Source organism: Plecotus auritus (assembly GCF_963455305.1).
Source record: "Plecotus auritus genome assembly, chromosome: 6".
Lineage (NCBI taxonomy): Eukaryota > Metazoa > Chordata > Mammalia > Chiroptera > Vespertilionidae > Plecotus > Plecotus auritus.
Genome location: NC_137773.1, coordinates 139789306 through 139810097, shown reverse-complemented (window position 1 = coordinate 139810097; position 20792 = coordinate 139789306). Strand labels below are relative to the sequence as shown.

The window sequence follows — 20792 nt, the reverse complement described above, 5'->3', positions numbered from 1 at the left end:
TTTTCAAAGCCCAAAAGGGGGGTTTGACTGAGGGTCTCATCACAGTGGACAACATTCACTGATTCAACAAAAGGTTACTGAACGTCTGTCCTGGCTCAGGCCCTGGGCAGGGGGGTGGAAAAGGGGGAGGAATGTGAACAGGATTAACCCCTGATGCAGGCAGTTCTGGTGGAGGAGGGAATAGGCAGTTCCAGAAGTGGGGTCCCCTGAGCCTATGTAGGGAGGTCAGGAAATGCCTCCTGAAGGAGACAGGGACTTAACTGAGACCTACAGAATGACCTGGAGTCAGCCAGGGGAGGAACGGGCAAAGAATGCTCTAAACACAGAGCATTCAATAACATGGAAAGCAGCTCTGTGTGTCCGGAGTGTTTCCCGTGACAAGGAGGTGGTGAGGGAGGATGCTCTGTGGGACAGCAGGGGCTGAGTGAGGACAGGTCTTAAGCCCTTGTGCAGAGTCTGGGCCTTATCCAAGAGGCAACAGAGAGTTTTCATAATAAAATCTATATTCCTTTAAATGGTATTGCAAATGTCACCTACTCTGAGAAGCCTTCCCTAACCACCCTATGTAGGTTCCCTCTGCTGTTTTGTCTCTGTTCATTTGTTCCTACATAAAACATTTCCACTTGCAGTTTTATTTCCTGGCCCATGAGGGTGGGTCTGTGTCCATCTGACCCATCAATGCATCCCTTGTACCTAGCACAGTGTCAGGCATATATTAGGACTCAATCGATGGCTCAGTAAAAAAAAAAAACAAACACACAAAAACTGACTGACCAGCTGTGTGCATGAACGCTGGCTTAATCTTGAGAGGGAAGCAGCTGGTGAAATTCTGCCAGTGCGTTAAGGACTAAATTTGACCGGCCTGGATTCACTTTGTCACCCTGTCCATCGTGGGTGCTGGCCTGCTCACACCAGCTGGGCTGGTCTGGGCTTTTGCACACAGCATCCTAAGGCAGCACTGAGGATTCCTGCTCGTGAGCATCACTCCACCTTGCTGGGTGTGTCACTTCTCACATAAGACAGGGAGCAGGGCTAAATGAATGACTCCCAGTACTTCCAAAAGTCCTTTCTACCCTGTGGTTCTTCTAAGGATAAAAGCCAGGGTTTTGCCACAGCCCTCTGGATCTTACAGAACACCTTGGTATTGACAACCTTTACCAAGAAAACAGCCCAACAAATTCCAGGGCTGGGTCATCTGGGGAAGATTATACAGGGAAGCTTCCCAACCAGGAGGCTGAAGTGGTTTTCTCTTAGGAAGGAAGGTCCATGGGTGGTCAGATGGAAAAGAAGGGACCAAGTGGGCCTGGGCCTGATCTGGTCAAGGCCCAGAGGTAGACTGGGCTGGTGCCTGAGGGAGGCTAAGGGCAGCGTGAGGGTACACAGCCCCCCAACGAGTCCCCTTTCCATGTTTCTTTGCAGTGATAGCCCACACAGTGAGCCAGGGACCATTGATGAAGTTGACCATGACAATGGCACTGAACCTCACACCAGTGATGAAGGTGAGTGGGGGGAAATCTGGGACCAAGGAACCCACCCGGGGCCTCACATGCTGGCCCAGGACTGCTCAAAGCTGGGCTGGCCACATAACCCCTCTAGCTTTGCAAGTCAGCACATCGTCCCCAGAATAGATGGGGACTCAGAAAGGCCTCGGAGGCTTGTGCATTCCATGTATCACATTCCTACCTGGCTGCCTCATCCCTCTCTGCGTCCTTGTTGATCCAAGTGCAAATCCTAAGTGACAAGAGTTTCCTAAGTAGGAAGCATGCTTTGTCCCTCCGTTCCTCCCCAACCAGGGATCTGTTCTGTGCCAGCTGTGCTGGGACTTGGGGTATGTCGATGAACTAGACATGGATCTCTGGGGACCTGCAGTCTCATCACCTGACAGGTTGGGAGCAGCTCCCCATGACACAGAGTGATGATGCCAGACTGCAGCTGCACCCCCAGAGTGGTGGGTGCCTGAATACAAAGCCTAACAGGGACGGCCCAGGGAAGTGGAGGGAGGGAGGGAAAGGCCAGCCCGGCTTCTGATGGCTCACTGGGCCCTTCCACCATTCTAGATAAGGTTAGTCTCGCGGGAACCTGGACTGTGCAGATAAGCAACCTGGATAATACAGGCCCAGGGTCACATGTCCATGAGGCACAGTAGGCACAGTATCCTGGGCCCACAACACTTGAAAATGTTCTAATTTCTTTTAAAGTAAGAAGAAAAAAATGAATATGGCCCGGCTTGGACTATATTTATCTTTATGCCAATACAGTTGTAAATATAGTTTTAACTTTTTTTATTTATTTATTTATTTATTTATTTTTAAATATATTTTATTGATTTTTTACAGAAAGGAAGGAAGAGGGATAGATAGTCAGAAACATCGATGAGAGAGAAACATCGATCAGTTGCCTCTTGCACACCTCCTACTGGGGATGTGCCCGCAACCAAGTTACATGCCCTTGACCGGAATCGAACCTGGGACCTTTCAGTCTGCAGGCCGATGCTCTATCCACTGAGCCAAACCGGTTTTGGCAGTTTTAACTTTTTTTAATGGAGGAAGAGGCCCATGGAAATACAAGTGTAGAGTGCCTGTGAGAGTCATGGCACAGCCACCATAGACCAAGCACAACCCTCCTGCCTCCCTGTGAGACTTTTGCTTTTTTATAAATAATTATTTAGCGGTTCTCTTACTGACCTTGTGTTTCTATTGTGGGACATTTGGGTTTTGTTCCAAGCATAAAGGGAAGCCTTCCAAGGGATTTGAACAAGAGGGTTTCATTATCTAATTTATGATTTTTAATTGAATTCATTGGGCTGACATTGGTTAATAAAATTATATAGGTTTCAGATATTGTGTGTTTACCACCCCAAGTCTATTCTCCTTCCAACACCACTTATCCCCCCTTTACCTTCTTCTACCTCTCCCCTCCCCTCTTCCCCCTGGCAGTCACCATACTGTTGCCTATGTTCATGAGTCTTTCTCTTTTTTCTTTGCTTAATACCTTTACCCTTCTCAACGAGCCCCCAACCCTCTCCCTTCTGACAGCTGTTCTCTGTATCCAGAAATCTGTCTCCATTATGTTTGTTAGTTTATTTTGTTCATCATATTCCATATATAAGTGAAATAATATGGTACTTGTCTATCCCTGACTGGCTTGTTTCACTTTGCGTAATACTCTCCAGGTCTGGCTGCTGTGGGGAGAAATGGCTCCCCACACAAGAATAAAAGCCAGGAGGCCAGGTAGAGGGACAACAGTGGCAGTGATGGTAGTGAGACTGGTCAGACTCAGGGGATAGCTGCAAGGGGCTGCTGATGGTGAGATGCGGGACCCTCAAGAGCAACTGCAAGGCTTTGGCCTGAGCCAGTGAGCAAGGTGGTTCTATTTCCTAACTGGGAAGATGAGAGAATTCAATAAGTTTGGTGAGGGGTGTGTGGGAGAATGGTACAAGGGAGAATAACATACTTTATTTAGATATTGTACTAGCAGAACCAAATAATGGCTTTCTTAATAACTGGTAGCTGCTATTACTGTTCCCACCACACACACTTACATAATGACATCTGCACACGTGTTCACGCTCAGCTGGGGCTCAGCTCGGCTCCTCCCATTTTCTTCTTTTCTTTCTCTTACATTTTCCATTCCTCCCTCGCCTCCTCACCCCCACACCCCAGCACCAGACTACCCCAGCTACCCAAGGCAGCTCCTATGTGCTGCTCCTAGTAGGACCTAAGCTCTGCTCAGGCCAGCTTCTTTATCAGCGGAATGGGCTGGCTCAGAGGAAGCGCTGGGGTGAAAGCCCAGAGCACCGCCAGCCAGCCAGCCAGCCAGCCGGGTTCAGCTCCTGCCTTGCAGACCTCTGGCCTTTCTGCTCTCTGTAGCTGGGCTGCAGGCAGTGCTAGCACGTGGCTGGCTCAGAAAAGGGTCAAAGAGGCAGAGGAGGACGGAGATCTCTCCGATTTTCTGAAAAGGTGACTCTGAGTCAGGATCTGAGGTATTTGACCCATTTAGCTGTGCTGTCATTCTGCATCAGTTGTGTTAGGATAGCATTTAAAGACATTTGTCAGGGAGCCAGCTGGGAAAAGCTGACTTAACTGTCCAACACCCGCTCCGCACAGAAGGCTGCCCCAGGCACTGAAGATTGTGTGCATCCAAAGACTTCTGTGTCTCATGGGATCACCAACACAGTCATCCGGGGCCAGCTGCTTACAGAGAGCCCGAGTACACGCGTATGGTGGGGATCGGTGGGGGGATGAACAAAGGGGTTTGCTCCCTCTGCTCTTTGATTTTCCATACTGCCTTAGCCCTTGAAAGTGCATCAGCTCTGGTGACAGCTAACTCTCATATGAGTTTACCATATGCCCACACTATTGCAAGCACTTCATGTAGAGTAGCTCATTTAATCCTCATAACAACCCTAGAAGGTATAGGTACTATTATTATTCATTCCCATTCTACAGATGAGGAAACTGAGGCTTAGAAAGGAGAAATAAGTTGCCTAAGGTCACACAGCTAAAAAGAAGCAAAGCCAGGTGTTCTGGCCTTTCCTCCACAGAGGACAGGTAGATGGCTGGATGGACACATACAGATAATCCACCAGGAATGGAGCAGATAGGGAGTCCCATGGATGCTAAGCATAGGGAAGGTATCTGCAGGCTAGAGAGAGCAAGGGTCACTTTTGTTACTCTTGTTCTATTAGGATTAATATACCTACACATATTATTTGTATAATATTATTTGTATAAAGCTTTGAGGAAACATTTTTGTGCTTGTTTTATAAATACATTAATACCTATACACAGTTTTCTACCAAGTGTGGGCATTTCTTAGGGTATAAACCAGGGGTGGGCAAACTTTTTGACTCGAGGGCCACAATGGGTTCTTAAACTTGACCGGAGGGCCGGAACAAAAGCATGGATGGAGTGTTTGTGTGAACTAATATAAATTCAAAGTAAAGGAGCGGAGGGGAGACCAAGAGAACCGGATAGAACAGCCGGATCTGGCCCGCGGGCCGTAGTTTGCCCACGGCTGGTATAAACTATAGTACAGGTTAAATCAATCATAGGCATAACTTTCCTGCTCCCTATACAGTCTCCTCCCTAGACATCATCAGCTGTATGGTCATAGGCAAACCACTCAAACTCTTTGCAGCTTAGATTTCTTATCTAGACCTATCCCATAGGTTAAATCCATTAGTAATAATAATCATAATCATGAGAGCCATTATCAACTGAATACCTAATGTACGTCTGTACTATGTTGTCTTTCATGCATTACTTTTTAATCCTTCTAACAACCCTTACTGATAAGGCAGCTGAGGGGTACAGAGGTTAAGTAACCTCCCTGAGGTCCAGACAAGAGGTGACAGAGCTGGGTAGTAGGAGTGCCTCAAGGACAAGAGCTATCTCCTCATTGTTTAACCCAGTCCCAGCCTGTCACTGTCCAGAGAAGAGTAAATGTTTGATGGGTAAATATGTATGTGCAAAGAGATGTGCTGGAGCTATGGCCCCAGTAAGAATTCTCCCTCCCTCAACATTAAGTCCATGGATGAGTGGGTTAGTCAGCTCCGGCTGCCATAACAGAAAACCACAGACCAGGTAGCTTAACCAACATAAATTATTCCCTCAGCATTCTGGAGGCTGTAGAAGTTCAAGGTCAAGATGCCATCAGGGTTGGCTTCTGGGGAAGTCTCTCTTCCTGGCTGGTAGACAGCTGCACGTGGAGAGATTGAAATCTCTGATGCCTCTTCCTCTTCTTAGAGGGACACCAGTGCTATCGGATTAGGGCCCCACCCTTTTGATCTTATTTAACCTCAGTTACCTCCCAAAGGCCCCATATCCAAACAATGTCACATTGGGGGTTAGGGCTTCCACATATGGGTTTTGGGGAATGCTGTTCAGTGTAAAATGATGAGCTTTGAGGAAACCTTAAAGCAAGCATATCAAACTCAAAAGGCTAACACAGGCCAAATAAACAAGGCATGCAGCCCAAGGACCGAGAGTTTGACATGCTTGCCTTAAAGAGTTCTTAAAAATGTGTGTAACAATTTTGCATAGATGGAAGTCCACATACACTTCCTGTTTAACTTCCCCCAAAATAAGAATAACTAAAAGTATTATAAAAGGACAAAAAGGGAAACAGTTCATGGAAAAATGGAAACAGAATTTGTTTTAAGGGGTAGAAGGAAAAAACAATGTCGTTAAGTGTTTTTAAGATAGAGTAGTGGAAAATAAGGACATGTATGTCAGCCCCCTCTTTCCATTTTGAGAAGTTAGGTGGCCTGCCTGAGGTCACAGCCTGGGAGAGTGGATCTGAGCATAGAACCCTGGGGTCCTGACCCCAGCCCACGCTGTTTGCACTGGGCTTGCTGTCTGTGCTGCCCCCTAGAAGCCAGGGCCATCTGAGCAAGGCTCCTGGGCTGTTCTTCTGCTGACCTTATGGATGCTCTTCTTCCTTTCCTTCCAGAAGTGGAACAGATTGAGGCCATCGCCAAGTTTGACTACGTGGGGCGGTCCCCACGTGAGCTGTCCTTCAAGAAGGGGGCCTCGCTGCTATTGTACCACCGTGCCTCGGAGGACTGGTGGGAAGGTCGTCACAATGGCGTGGATGGACTCATCCCACATCAGTACATAGTCGTACAGGACATGTGAGTGGGAGCTGGACCCTACTGTGAAGAATGCCATAATCGATTAGTGATGTCTAGAGTGGGCACAGGAAGGGGAGTGCTGGGTCATATACCAGGGATGTGCTCTCACTGATATAATTACCCTTGGTCTTCTAAGAACAGATCCCCTTAAATGGTGATCCTGTTAACAAATAAGCAAACTTCTCACACTTCAGAGCACATGGAGCCAGCCTGGGTGCCCTTGGTCCCCTTCCTGACCCACCTGACAGCCTCCAGAGCACTCATCACCCACATGGTTCTCAGTGTCCTGTGGATCTTGCCACATGCCTTCACTCTCCTGGCCTTCCCTGTCGCCAGTGGCCAGCCCACCACCCCCTTAACTGCCCACCATCCTCCACCCCTGAGGTGGCATTCTCAGGGGACAGCAGGAACAATCATTCCCTCATTTCAAGGTAATAGGGTACTATTTTGTATTAAGGTATAATTGACATATAACATTATATTAATTGCAGGTGTACAAGATAATGACTTGACATTTTTATATGTTGCAAAATAATCACCACAATAAATTTAGTTAACATCCATCACCACACATAGTTATAATTTTTTCATATGAGATGAGAACTTTTAAGATCTCCTCTTTTAGCAACTTTCAAATATGCAATGCATAAATAATGTGCTACATAAATATGCTGTTCATCACATCCCCAGGACTTATTTATTTTGTAACTGAAAATTTGTACCTTTTGACCCTCTTCACCTATATCACCTCTTCCCTCCCGCCTCCCCACACTGCCCACCTCTGACAGCCACCTATCTGTTCCCTGTATCTATAGGTATTATTTTCTTTTAAACAATTTCAGGCCTTAAAAAGGGCCCTGCATCCCAAATACTAGCCCTACCAGAGACACAGAAAGTCCACACCTTCCATTCTCTGAAAGCTTTTGAGGGTTCCTGCACACACACTCCCATTGAGCTCTGGTCAGCCTTGGTGGAAGTGATTAATCAAGGAAGTATCCACCAAGCTAGCCTTCAAGGGAAGGGGGCCAAAGACAAAGTTTTGGTAGCAGAGGGAACGGTCTGAAGCCAGAGAAGTCTGGAATGGGCATATCCCACGAGGAATGCCACAGGGGAGGGCTCTCGGCACTCTGATGTCCCCAGGCCTCTGTGGACAGGGACAGGGCACTGGAAGGGAGATGGTGTGGGATGAGGCTGGCAGGGAACTCCAACTAGCTCCAGCCACCTCACAGTTCAAGCCTTGGGTGAGGAGGGGAGGGATGGCAGCACCTTCTCCCTCCCTTGCTTAGCCCTGAAACACTCCTCACAGAGCCACGTGGAAAGTCGGCACTCAGTGCCCAGCTTACAGGGTCCTCCCCCCATTTCTCCAACACTGTCTGGCTTTTAGCTTGTCCTCACCCCTGGGAGAGAAGAAGAACCTAGAGGAGGGGAGAGGAGAAGTTAGGCATGGGGTGGTGGGTCAGAGGAGGAAGTTCTGCTGGAGAAACTGACTTAGGAACGCTGGTGCATGGTGGTGAAACAGGGCTCTGGGAGGTGGCTCACCCAGAGCTGTGAGCGTACCTTAACCTTGAGGTGTATGTTGACCCAGCAGAGCCCAGCACATCCTCTGGAGCACTCCCAGCTCACATCTGTCCTTCTCCCCAGGGATGATGCCTTCTCCGACAGCCTAAGCCAGAAGGCGGACAGTGAGGCCAGCAGTGGGCCACTGCTGGATGACAAGGCCTCCTCCAAAAACGACCTCCAGTCCCCCACGGACCACATCTCGGATTACGGCTTTGGGGGGGTGATGGGCCGGTAGGAAACACGGATTCATTTGTTTTCTGCTAGTACCACGCCTGTTGGTATCTGATTTGGGAAAAACAAGGGGGCAGGAGGGAGAGAAGTAGGCTGTTGTGGCCCCTGTTCCCCACAGGTGATATGGAGCACACCTGGGTGGGGCAGGGGGTGTAGAGCAAGGAAGAAGAAAGATATATCTTGGCAAATCAGTGCTTTTTATTGAAAATAATAATAAACCGTGGGGGAGAGAGTTACAAATTGGCAAGTATGTTTCCAACTTCTCTCTCTAGTTCTTGCACCTCCTCCACTTTCTGTTGAAGATCCAAGTAGTTATATTTAAAATTTTAAAGCTCATATACTCCCTGAAGTGTGCTACATAAACAGAAGACTCACACCCCCTCAAGTGTGCGGAAAATTGACACTCGACTCCACCCACTTATCTGGTGGGAGCACATTTGCCAATTTCTTTACTCTCCATGTGTGGGCCAGGCTGTGTCACATGACCTTTCTCCCAAGAACGGAGTTGTGCTCCTTATTCTGCATACAGGTGTGGCCCAAAGTATGTGGTACTTTAAAAACTAATAATAATAAGGAAAAGAAAAGAAAGGATCAAAAACCTGACAGTTCTCACTGCTTTCCTAATCAGGTTCTCAAAATGTAATTTTCTTTGTTTACTCGGTGGAGAGGTCAGGGGACCAGCCTACACATATGAGTATTTGCAAATAGAGCCAAAAAATTCCGTCACAATGGAAACATACATTTATGAATTTATTTCAGAAGTCCCAGTGCCTCCTTTAGCATATTCTATTCAGTGGAGACAACAGTTCGGGTCCTGGGATAGATGATACAGTTGGGAGGGAAAGTGGAAAGCTGGGGTAGGTAGAGGACAAAGTCATGGTCCCTTGATTTCTAGGGGTGGGGGGCATTTCTATCTTCTCCTGCCATAATTTTCCTCTCCCTCCCTCATCTACTTCCTCCTTGTTCTTTTTTTCAAAATACCTCTTCCTCTCCAGCGCCTCTGCTTTGGTCCTGTTGGGGTACCCACAGGCAGTGCTTAGCTTGGCTGGTGGCATTAAGATCTAAAGCGCTGCTGACCACATTGAACTTGGTCCCCTGGTTGAAATCCATTCCAACACTCTGTCCCTGCTCCCCACCCCCTGGGTACTGCAGCTTCCCTCCCTCTTTGGTGGCCTCCATGGGATGTAGCAAAATCTCCAGTAGGTGGAACCTTTTATCTTCAAAGTGCTTTCACACCCACTGAACCTCCTTCAAAGGTGGGCAAGGAATATTATGCCCATTTGACAAATTAATAAAATGGGCCTTAGAGAGGACCCAGGGAAGTCTGTGACAGCAGGATAAGGACTCACCCTCATGTGTCCCTTTTGTCCATACGCATGGAAGGCATGTTCAATGATGCACTTTTCCCTCCTGGATGACTTGTTTCCCAAGATCTGGAAAAGGCTCTTAGAAGTAGCCCTTTGCTGGGGAGGTTGGGGTGGGTAACAATACTGTGCTGTGTTCTGTTCCCAGGGGGGCCCTCCTGTGCTTGCAGAGAAGCTGGTAACTTTGGGTACAGTAAAGCCTCAATACTTCAGACCAGTTAGAAGCCCTACAGCATGATGGCGATGTCTGAATTGCTTAAGAACGTATCTCGAGCCCAACTAACCATCACCAGAGCAGTCTGAGGATGAAATCCTCTGGCCTTGACTTAACAGCTTCACTGTGGAATTAGCACCACCCTCTGCAGCTTGGGAACAATGCTCTGGTTCCCTCCTGTGTGCGCGTTAAGCCTGTCCCCTGCCGGTGAGGTCCGTGCTCAGCCGGTGCTTTAGTGTGGAATCGCAGTCTGGCTGAAGGAGGCTTTACTATACCTTGCCTAGACTAGTGACTAGTGTGTAGTGCGTAGCCTGGGGGTTGACTGACTCATTCTGATTGCCAGGGTTGACCTCTGCCCCATGCCCCTGCCCCCTGGCTCCTTTGCAGAGTGCGGTTACGATCTGATGGAGCAGCCATTCCCAGGCGCCGAAGCGGGGGCGACACACACAGCCCGCCCCGGGGCCTGGGCCCCAGCATAGACACGCCGCCCCGGGCCGCCGCCTGCCCCAGCAGCCCCCACAAAATCCCCCTCACCCGTGGCAGGATCGAGAGCCCCGAGAAGCGGAGGATGGCGACGTTCGGGAGCGCTGGCAGCATCAACTACTCTGACAAGAAGGCGCTCTCAGAAGGGCACTCCATGAGGTCGACGTGCGGCTCCACCAGGCACAGCAGCCTGGGGGACCACAAGTCCCTGGAGGCCGAGGCCCTGGCAGAAGTAAGGGCCATCAGGAAGGCAGGCTGGGCCAGCGGAGACCCCCAGAGGGGGAGCAGGGTGGGGATTTGTGGACTGGGGGGCCACTTTGCCCTTAATGCCAGGCTTAAGGCTAAGCCAGAACACAAGATAGATAGGGAGCTGGCTTCCCACCTGCCTGCTGGCCTCCCCATGGGAATGGAAGTTGGATGGGTGCTGCTGCTGGCTAGGGTTCCTGTGAAGACTGAAACCCCCTTTCCCTTTAGTCTTCAGGAATGGAGGGGGAATTCCTGTCTAAGGGAAAGGCTGGACGCTGGAGATGTAGGAATGGCAGGTGATTCCATGAAATGGCATAACTGAGTTATTCATTCAACTATCTGTTCATTCATTCATTTCATTCAATGACTAATATTGATTGAGCACCTGTTGTGTGGCAATCACTGGGCTAGGCACTGAGAGTACAATGATGACTTAGAATGGACCCAGGCCCTGCCCAATTCAGAGAAGAGAGAGACATCAACCAATAGCACAGCTGTGAAATGGCAGTTGGGCCAGGTTCTTTGAAAGAGTGGTTCATGATATTTTGAGAGCCTAAAATGTGAGGATTGCTCAGAGGAGGAGAGACTTCCTTGAGGGGTAGGGGTCTATGACCTGAGATACAGAGGTTAGGTGGGATAAACAGCTGATGCTGGAAGGGAAGATGCAGCCAGAACCTTCTTGGCTGGCTGTGAGAATTGCTCCTTAGAGAGTGGCATTTGAATCCCTGGTACAAGGGAAAGGGAAGGTTGTGGGCTTAGAGGCTGTGCTCTAGAGGAGACCAGGAAAGGTTCCCCGGGGAAAACCAATGCAGAAACAACTCACCCAGCAGCTAGAACTCCTGCTCACACCCCCAGGTCTAGCTTGGCCCCATGTCCTGATGCCCACTCCCGAGGAATACCTGAAGATCAGCACCTTGGCATCCCACAGAGGAAGACCTGCTGGTCCTTCCATCCTGAAAGGCTGTCCCCTTGGGGAGCATCACCCTAGCATCCACCATTACCTGAAGCTCTAGTAAGAGCCAGGATGGGGAGTGGGGAAAATGTTCACAGGATGATAATGGGGGAAGCGGGGAAAATGTGTTTTATTGTCAACCAACTTTGGGGAATTCCTATCTGACAAAGTTGAATGACTTGTCTACAAGATTTCTTAGAACCATTAAGTATGTTGAAGTATGTGTATTATGAATCTCCAAGAAAGAGAACAGGGCACACCCCATCACCCAGACTTCTTTGAGCTTTATTCATAGCACATTCATAAGGCAAGCCTAAAGAATGAATACACTTGGGAAATGCTTTATGCATTTTTCTTCCTTCATAAACACTTCTACACACTCCCTAATTTGATAGCTGCCATTCAAAAGCTCCTTTCATGGACGGAGGTGAAATGGGAAAGCATGGTCGATAATATGTGAATAGCCAAAAGGGGGCGCTAAATGGCCTCCAGCCTGCTCAGCATTGGTGCTGATTTCTCAGACTACAAAAAGGAGCTGTGGCAAGGAAATACCAAGTGGTCAATGCAGTTATTTGAAATTCTCTGGTCTCAAAATACCCTTTAGGACTTAGATTTGAACCCAGTGAAGAGGCTCTTTGGGGAATTTGCTACACTGCCATCCAAAGTGGGAAGATGTAATTTGAGAGGAGCTGAAAAGTACTCTTTTCCCACCCCACCCCCCGGAAATCCATCATCCCTCAGCACCTTTCTGCAGCTCCACTCTGGAGATTACAGCCTCACCCCTCAGACTAATGCCAGGCTCCTGCCTAAACTACTCAGCTGATCTTTCTCTGAGCTTTCTGTCTTTCTGGCTCACACTCTGCCAGGGTAGAGTGGTAGTGGTGGGAGGGATGGTGGTGGAGGGGTGATAATTGCACTTTATTTATTGAAGTTTTACCTTTCAGCTCACACTGGAGTAGAGCAAACAAAGAGTAGTGATGTCAATAGAGGAGTTAATTTAAGCAGAGTGGAATGTTGAAAGCAGGCTTTATCCCTGCAGAGTTGGGAGAAGGCAAAGATGGGGAGAGACTGCCCACTCTCCCTCATGCAGAAAATCCCCCACAGCTAATCCTGTAGGTAAAGGCCCAAAGACCCCTTCTTAAAGGAGCCTTCTTATGGGGAAGCCTAAAAGCTAATATTAGCTTTATGTTAATACTAGAGGCCCAGTGCATGGATTTGTGCACCGGTGGGGTCCCTCAGCTTGGCCTGCACCCTCTCACAATCCGGAACCTCTTGGGGGATCTTGGAGAGCCAGTTTCTCCAACATCTCCCAAGAGGCCAGGTTGAGGGACCCACTGGTACATGAATCCATGCACTTGGCCTTTAGTATGCATATAAGAGCTTTCATTAATCTCTTCCCTCCCTCTCTCCCTTCCCTCTGAGATCATCAGTTTGTTCCATGTTTCCATGCCTGTGCATTGAGCATCTGCCCCCTGGTGGCCATTGCGTGTCATAGCTACCGGCCGGGCGGCTGGTTGCTTAGGCTTTTATATATATAGACTAGAGGCCTGGTGCACGAATTCATACACCAGTGGGGTCCCTCGGCCTGGCCTGCAGGGTCGGGCCGAAACCGGCTCTCTGACATCCCCTGAGGGGTCCCGGATTGCAAGAGGGAGCAGGCCAGGCCAAGGGACCCCACTGGTGAATGATTGGGCCTGGGGAGGGACGCAGGAGGGCTCCAGGGCGTGTCTGGCCCATCTCACTCAGTCCCAATTGGCTGGAGCTTCTGCCCCCTGGTGGTCAGTGCACATCATAGCGACTGGTCAACCGATTGACTCTCTGCCACCTGGTGGTCAGTGTACATCATAGTGAACGGTTGAGCAGCCTTAGCATATTATTAGCATATTATGCTTTAATTGGTTGAACAGCTGACCAGTCGACCGGACACTTAGCGTATTAGGCTTTTATTATATAGGATTAGCTAATTATTGATAGCTCTTAACATATCCTAAAAAGGATGGCTGGGACCTTGACTGTGGCCAGACTGGAGCCTGTCATAGGGGCCCAGGACAGGCATTAGGCCACCTGCTAATGGGAGGAGAGGTGGAGGTAAAAGAGGTGAGTATGGAGAGGGGCAGCCAGGACATCCCCAGGTTCCAACCCCATTAGTCTGACCAAACCTGTAGATTTTCCAGATTTGCCCCTGGGCAGAAAAGCAGTGAGTCTTAATAGTCATTATTGTTACTGAGGCTGTGCACAGACCTTCCAACAGTAATTTTAAGCAGAATCCTTAATTGTCCCCTCAGTGGCCCAGCCCGTGGGGCCCTGGCCCAGCTCAGCCTGAGCAGCTCTTCTTATGTGGACCAAGGACTCTGGCTAAAGGGACTTTAAAAACCACTGTCTGGCAGTTTACAAAGCTTCATCACATCCATTGTCTCATTCCATCTTCACAGTAATCTTGTGGGCTTTCAACAGATGAACAAAGTATGGTGCTGAGCAACTGAGACTTGCAAGTGGCAAAGGAGTCTTGGCTCAAAAGTCCCAGCCCTATACCCTAGCCTAGGGCTCCTAAGTTAAATGCTGACTTCCAGCTCCAGCTCCAGCTCCAGCACCCGCTACTGTCTGGAAGGGGAATGGAGGCCTTGGAAGAGGTAGCGATGAGCCCCAGGCTGACGAAGAGCTCCTCTGCTCACAAGGCGGTCCTGAGCCAGCCATGATCTCGCTCTATGTCATTCAAAGCACTCTCATCCTTATGAGCTTAAATATTAAAATTTCCCAGGAAATTACGTAGGCAGATATGGATTTTTGTTGCTTTATAAAACCTCCATTTAAAAAAAAAATCAAAAGTTTCTGATTATAACAGAGAAGAAAATAAAAGTCCCATCGCTTTGAAGTGAACATTCTGATATTTAACCTCCAAGGAATTTTTCTATGGGCTAGGATTTTTTAAAATAATAATAATGGTTAGTGGCATGGGCTTTGGAGACAGACTGCCTGGGTTGAGACTTAGACTGTGCTACTAACTAGCTGTGTGACCTTGGGCAAGTTACTCAACCAGCCTGAGCTCCCACTTCCTCATGTGTGCAATGAGCTTAATGGTAGTTCCTACCTTATACATGTGGGGATGGACTGACTTATTCGTGGCAGGGCTTGCTTGGTGCTTTGTGAGCGCTTATTGTGTGCCAGGGGTCAGGCCGAGCTCTTCACAGGGACCATATCATTTCATACTCATCCAGCCCCGAGGTCTGTATTCTAATGATCTGTAATCTGAGGCTCAGGGAGCTGAGGTGACTTGTCCAAGTCATGCAGTAAAGAAGTGGCAGAGCCAGAATTTGAACCCACGTCTGTCTGGCTGCAGAGCTTGCCTTTCTTAGCCAGCAGTCTGACTTGCCCTCACTGTCAGCTTCCTGTTCAGAGTGCAGGTCACAACCATGTGGGTTTCCCAACTGGCAACACCCTGGGGATTCAGTCTCCACCCCAGCGATTGGCCCCTGGGGAAACCTCCCTCAGATGCCCCCATGCTGCCCAGGAAGGACTGACCCCAGGCCTCCAGCCTGGGTGCTGACCAGAGCTCTCTCTGCCCCCAGGACATAGAGAAGACCATGAGCACGGCTCTGCACGAGTTGCGGGAACTCGAGAGGCAGAACACTGTCAAGCAGGCACCAGACGTGGTGCTGGACACCCTGGAGCCCATGAAGAACCCGCCCGGCCCCGTCAGCTCGGAGCCCGCCAGCCCACTGCACACCATCGTCATCCGCGACCCCGATGCAGCCGTGCGCCGCGGCTGCAGCTCCTCCGCAGAGATGATGACCACCTTCAAGCCCGCGCTGTCCGCCCGCCTGGCCGGCGCCCAGCTGCGCCCGCCCCCCGTGCGGCCCGTGCGGCCCGCGGTCCAGCACCGGTCCAGCAGCAGCAGCAGCTCAGGGGTGGGCAGCCCGGCCGTGACGCCCACCGAGAAGATGTTCCCCAACAGCTCAGCGGACAAATCAGGCACCATGTGACCCGCAGGCTGGGGCGGCGCTGCCCTGGCTGCTGGGGCACACCATGGCCGGGGGCCTCTGTGACTTCCACACCCTTCCCAGTGCTCCTGGCCAGGGGTCAGCCTGAAAGAATGTCTGTGCGGAACTGAGGCCTAGCGCTGGCCGCAGCTCCGTCCAGTTGGCGGGTGTGACAGAGGCCAGAGGAGCAGGAGCTGGAGCTGGAGCAGGCGCGGGAGCAGAGCAGCCCCAGCTAGAGCGTGTCCTTAGATTGTGGCAACATGTTAAACGGCTTCGCCCACATATCGTCACTGGAAAACAATTCTCTCGACATTCTCTCTACATACATAAATATGTGTGTATATATGTATATGTGTGCATATATACACATATATATGTATGTATGTGTCTGTAGGTGTGTGTACATATATATATTTATGCATCTATATACATATACTAGATCGGGACACATACTAAATGTATATAGGATCTCCTTTTTCTTTTTATGAAACTTAGATTTACCTCAGACCCATGCCACCAAACATCTCCCGCTGTTATTTGGTGGGATTTGCAGGGACTTTCCTGGGAGAACTTAGAGGCCCACAGTAACTGCGAAAGAAGCAATATACCACTAAGCTGCAGAAAAACAAAAACAGTCTCCCACTGTCTCCAGAAGTCGTGGCCTTCCAGAACAGTCTGCCCCTAATGAAGGGTGGGGCAGGCAGTCCCCAAGCAGGCTGCTCCTAGAGGTGGGGAACCCCCCGTCCAACCCAGAGACCCTGCCTTTCCACCTGAAGGCCAAGGACCAACTGTACCCCCAAAGGCACGGGAGGACGTTGGCAGGAAGACCCCTGACCACAGCATCCGTGTGTTCGTACGTAGAAAAGGGGGTAGTGAGAACCTAAGCCCCATCGTAGCACAGTATTATGTGTGGTTGGGAAAAGGGGGAAAAAAAATAAAACCACAGTGGTATGGAACACTTCAAAACCTAGAAATGCTGTAGGAATAATTCTGGTAACTATAGAGGTTTAACTTACACAATTTTCAAAATATTTAATTTTTTTCCTTTCCTCTTTCTACTAATTATACTGTGTCAGATGTGGAACTAAACAGGCAAGGAGGTTCTGAGTCACATCGTTTTCATTAAAAATCAGGACATGACGCACTTTGGCTGGTGCCTCTTGCACGAAGTGCATGAACCGTAAGTGCCCAGGGCTGGGGTGGGGCAGTCCTTGGCACTTTCTGTCCCAGAGAATGCTTAGGTTGCGTTTATGCAAGTGAAATAGCTTCCCTCTCGCCCTTCCCTTCCCTTTCACCTACCTTCTCCAGAGCATGTTAACGTAAGTGAAACATGGTGAAAGAATTGGGGCGGGGGTGATCATCAAGTATTATGAGCAAGGCTTTCACCTCTTGGCTGGGAAAGGGCCTCTGCATCACCCTCACTCGATTCTATTTTGCTTCCTCTTTGCATCTCCTGGTTTTCCAGAGATGGCTATTTATGGGTAATGGAACACAGATGAATTAGATTCCAACGGGACCACTTTTATTCACCACCTTCGTGCCAAGCCAAGGGTTTCCTCCCTGTTCTTCTCAAGCTTCATCTCTTTCTCAAGGCCTCTGAGTATGTCCATGGCTGTGGTTTGGAAAAAAAAGTCCTGTGTGTCCCAGCGCCCACCACTTGGGAGCTGTGGGACTCTGGCATGTCCCTGCACCTCACTGAGTCTCAGTTTCCTGCTCCATAAAATGAAGATAATAAGGATAAAATGTAAATGAGTAAGCTGTTTAGAAAGCACTGTGCCAACACGATTATTCTTTTTATTGTCATTAGTAAGGTAAGTCTTTTAGCTCAAAACCATCTGAGACCTTCTTTTTGAAACCTCCTAATGGCTTTTGAGAGAAGGCAGTGGAATTTTTCTACCAGCTTCATAAAATCCCCAAGCCCAGCCCTACAGATATATCACCTACAGATGCTCGAAATTCCATAAATATCATTTCACCCCATTAGATGAATTTTGCCTTGTCCTCTGGTCTTCCGCAAAAAGGTGACTGCCCCCAGAGGGAGGGACCTATTGAGTCACTAATCCCTGCGTGTGTGGGAATGGTAAGCCCTTCTGCCTCACCTGAGGATTGACATTGAGAGCACACAGTGGAAGGAAGAAGCAAGCAAGGGCCCCAAAAGAGAATGCCAGGGAGAGGCAATGGCAAGCTTGACCTTCCTTGTTTTGCCCAGAACCAACTGTTCTCTTAGCCCCTGGAAACGAAAGCTCCTCAGAGCAAGCACCTCTGTGGGCAGTATGAAGATATCCCCATTTTACAGCTTAGAAAAGAAAGCAAGGCCCTGGGATAGGCTGTGCTCACAATTTCATAGGTGTCTGAGAGAGGGGGTCATGTCGGGCGCGGAAGTCATTTATTTGCAAGGATGCTATCCTGTCCAGCCAGGGTACAAGATATCCCATTCCTACCCCACAGATACTCCCAGACCTTAAATGTAGTTGCCTCCTGAGCAAAATGTAGCATTATCTGCCAGGACTACTGGACGCAAAGAGAAAATTTGAGTTGACAGACCTGGTGCCTGATCTACATAACACCAGTCCAACCATGTAGCTTTTCCTCTGAATTGACTAACTTCATTTTTCTTTCCTGAGAATGGACCTGCCTTTTACTGAATTATCTGAAGGCAGAGCTGTAGCTGTGTTCTTTAAGCACCTGTTTTTCCATTGGGAAAAGGCTGATGAGTTCACATTTAGAGAAGCTCACACCTCACTCATCCAGCTCCAAATCTGAGCCTTGATGCAGAACCAAATGGAAAAATACTTTCTTGCATCCCCCATTCTCCGCGCCCCCCACCACTTCCTCATCTGGCACTCTGCATGTCTCTGTCCCTCCACAGGCACCCAGCCCCACCCACAGTCACTGAGCACTGACATTCTCTTCCTGACTCCTGCCTGTGTTAGTCCACTATATATTGCTGTCTTTGCTTCAATGCTGGAAAGTAACTGTTAAAATGTGAAATCGTAATTTTAAAAAAGGCGACAATTAAATTATAGCCAATGCCACTCACCAAATCTTTGCACCTAGTAGATAGTTCAATGTAAAAACAAATACGAGAAACCTAACTGTACAGTGAGTGTGGGGGAAATGTAGTAACCTAGTTCGTAGTCCTCAATATAACCAGTTGTACAAGGGGAAGTGGTGTTTACCTCCTTGTTCATCACCATTACTGAAAGCTGTGCTGATCAGTTTGTCGATAACGGGCATTTTTTTTTTTTTAAATTATTCTTTGCTTCACAGAATGATTTCTTAACCTTCGACTTATCCTGAGGTCAAGCCTTTTGTCTCTATGTGTAACCAATGTTCAGTCTATTTTAGGAATGAACCAGCAAGATGTTCATTTAAAACTGACCAAAGACAATTCCTTCCTGGTCTAGTTTCCTGGGCCCCGGGGCCCAGTCGCCGATAAAGACCTTCCTCGGATAAAATTGAGAACAAGCCGTGCTTGCCCCACTCTCCCTCTCTCCTTTCTTCCCCCTTCCTCTTAAAGAGCTGCTCTGAGCTGTGGGATTCTATGAAAAATTCTTGCCTTTCCTTGTTTTCAGTGCTAACGTTTTTTCACCTTGAAGCGCCTTTGAACCTGGACAGAGCACCAAATGGGAGGGATATGTAAGTTTGGGCATTAGACTTGGGAGTCTGTCCTCTGAGGTCACCAGGCCAAGGAGCAGGAGCGAAGTGGATTCCCAAGGGCTAACAGGTTTCTATTCAATGAAGAAATCCGAGTGGGAAGAGACACAGGGAAATGGAGCCAGCCTTTGGCCACGGCTATAACCAGCAGTTCAGAGACCTGCCTTATAAACCCTTCAGAACTGGTTTGCGATACACAGAGGGAGCCAGCGTGGGGAAGGACCTTGACTCGGGGCTGGCTTCTCTGTTGGAGGCCCTTGGAGTGCCTTGGTGGGTATGTTTCTTTCTCATTCAGGAAGCATGAATGTAAGGGACTTCCTGTGACCTGGTCATTACCTGGCACTCGGCGCACATCCTCGGCTGATGGGAAACCACAAGGACTAATGTAACGGTTCTTCCTCTAGGTCTTCCTAGTCCTCACTTTTCACACATCCAGAAGGTTCCACACGAGCAAATGCCTCATTCTCCCGAGAAACCCAGAAAGAGGAGTGGTTGGCTCACAACCATGGTGGGGGGCCCTGTTGGGCTTGGCGCTTGGCAGGGAGGAAAAGGCAGGAAGGGTGAGCCGAGGTGTTGCTTAGCTGATTTTCTGCTATGCAGAGCTAATGCTGACGTTTCATGTCAACTTCCCCGGTTCTCTGGGGTCTCCTCTCTCGTGTAGAGAATTCCCCACATACCCAAACTGCCAGGGGAGCTGAGCGAAGGGACTTGCTGTCAGGTCGGAGTGCTCTCCGAGGTTGATCTGCCAGTGTCCCGCTGTCCCGTCCTCTGGGACTGGCCGAATGGCCAGCGCTGCCCCTTGCTGACACCTCCTTTCTGTGTGAACTGTCCCTAACAAAGCTGTTTCTTGGACCAGAACAAACAGAACGCACTCCGCCTTCCTTAGGCGAAGGCTCTGCTGGAGTTCCTGCTGGGCTCTGGCTCCCGGCAGTGTGGCTGTTTACACGGTTTGGCAATAGGCTTGGTTCTGATTGCTTCAGAGTGGCTGGTCTGTTTTGTTTCCTTTGGTTTCCCTCCTCCCCAAACTGTATCAGGAAAAAAAAAAAATTGAAACCACCCTTGGAAATTGCTGGTTGCTTGTCCCCACGTGATGAGAAGTGCTGCCCTCTTCCAGATATTGTTTCTCTACCTTACAGCCAACGCCCGTCCTATAGAGTGTCTGATTAGATCCTCTGTCGCATATTCTGATGGTGCCTGCTGGTTTGATGTGGAGCTATCCTGTGAAATAAAACAGCTTAACTTTTCTCAAACACGCGCTCCGTGGCTTTTTGAAAGGGTGAGGTGGCCCATGGCGGGTGGGGGGTCCCAGACGGGTGTTCCTACCCTCCAGTCCACACTGTGTGCGTGCTTCTCCCAGGAACCATCCCTGAAATGTCCTTTCGCTCAGATCAAGGTTCCAAGGAGGACTGCTCCAACCATAGAGCTCATTGAAGGAGGCAACTGTGGGGTGAACCCTGCAAGCAGAGCTGGAGGT

General features: G+C 49.2%; 1 protein-coding gene across 7 annotated transcripts in view; it reads left to right on the top strand.

Moving 5' to 3' along the window:
- The window catches only part of SRGAP3 (SLIT-ROBO Rho GTPase activating protein 3), a 255586-nt gene extending 235018 nt beyond the window's left edge, over nt 1-20568 (top strand). For 3 of the 7 annotated variants that reach the window (XM_080676227.1, XM_080676226.1, XM_080676225.1), the window contains 5 exons: nt 1420-1499; nt 6454-6634; nt 8276-8425; nt 10391-10718; nt 15251-20568. In XM_080676227.1, coding sequence (XP_080532353.1) covers nt 1420-1499; nt 6454-6634; nt 8276-8425; nt 10391-10718; nt 15251-15664 — 1153 coding nt within the window. In that variant the 3' untranslated portion in view covers nt 15665-20568. Of the gene's footprint in view, nt 1-1419; nt 1500-6453; nt 6635-8275; nt 8426-10390; nt 10719-15250 lie in introns of those variants that run through there. The other 4 variants (XM_080676230.1, XM_080676228.1, XM_080676229.1 and 1 more) reach the window with 3 other exon arrangements.
- Nucleotides 20569-20792: the final 224 nt, after the last annotated feature.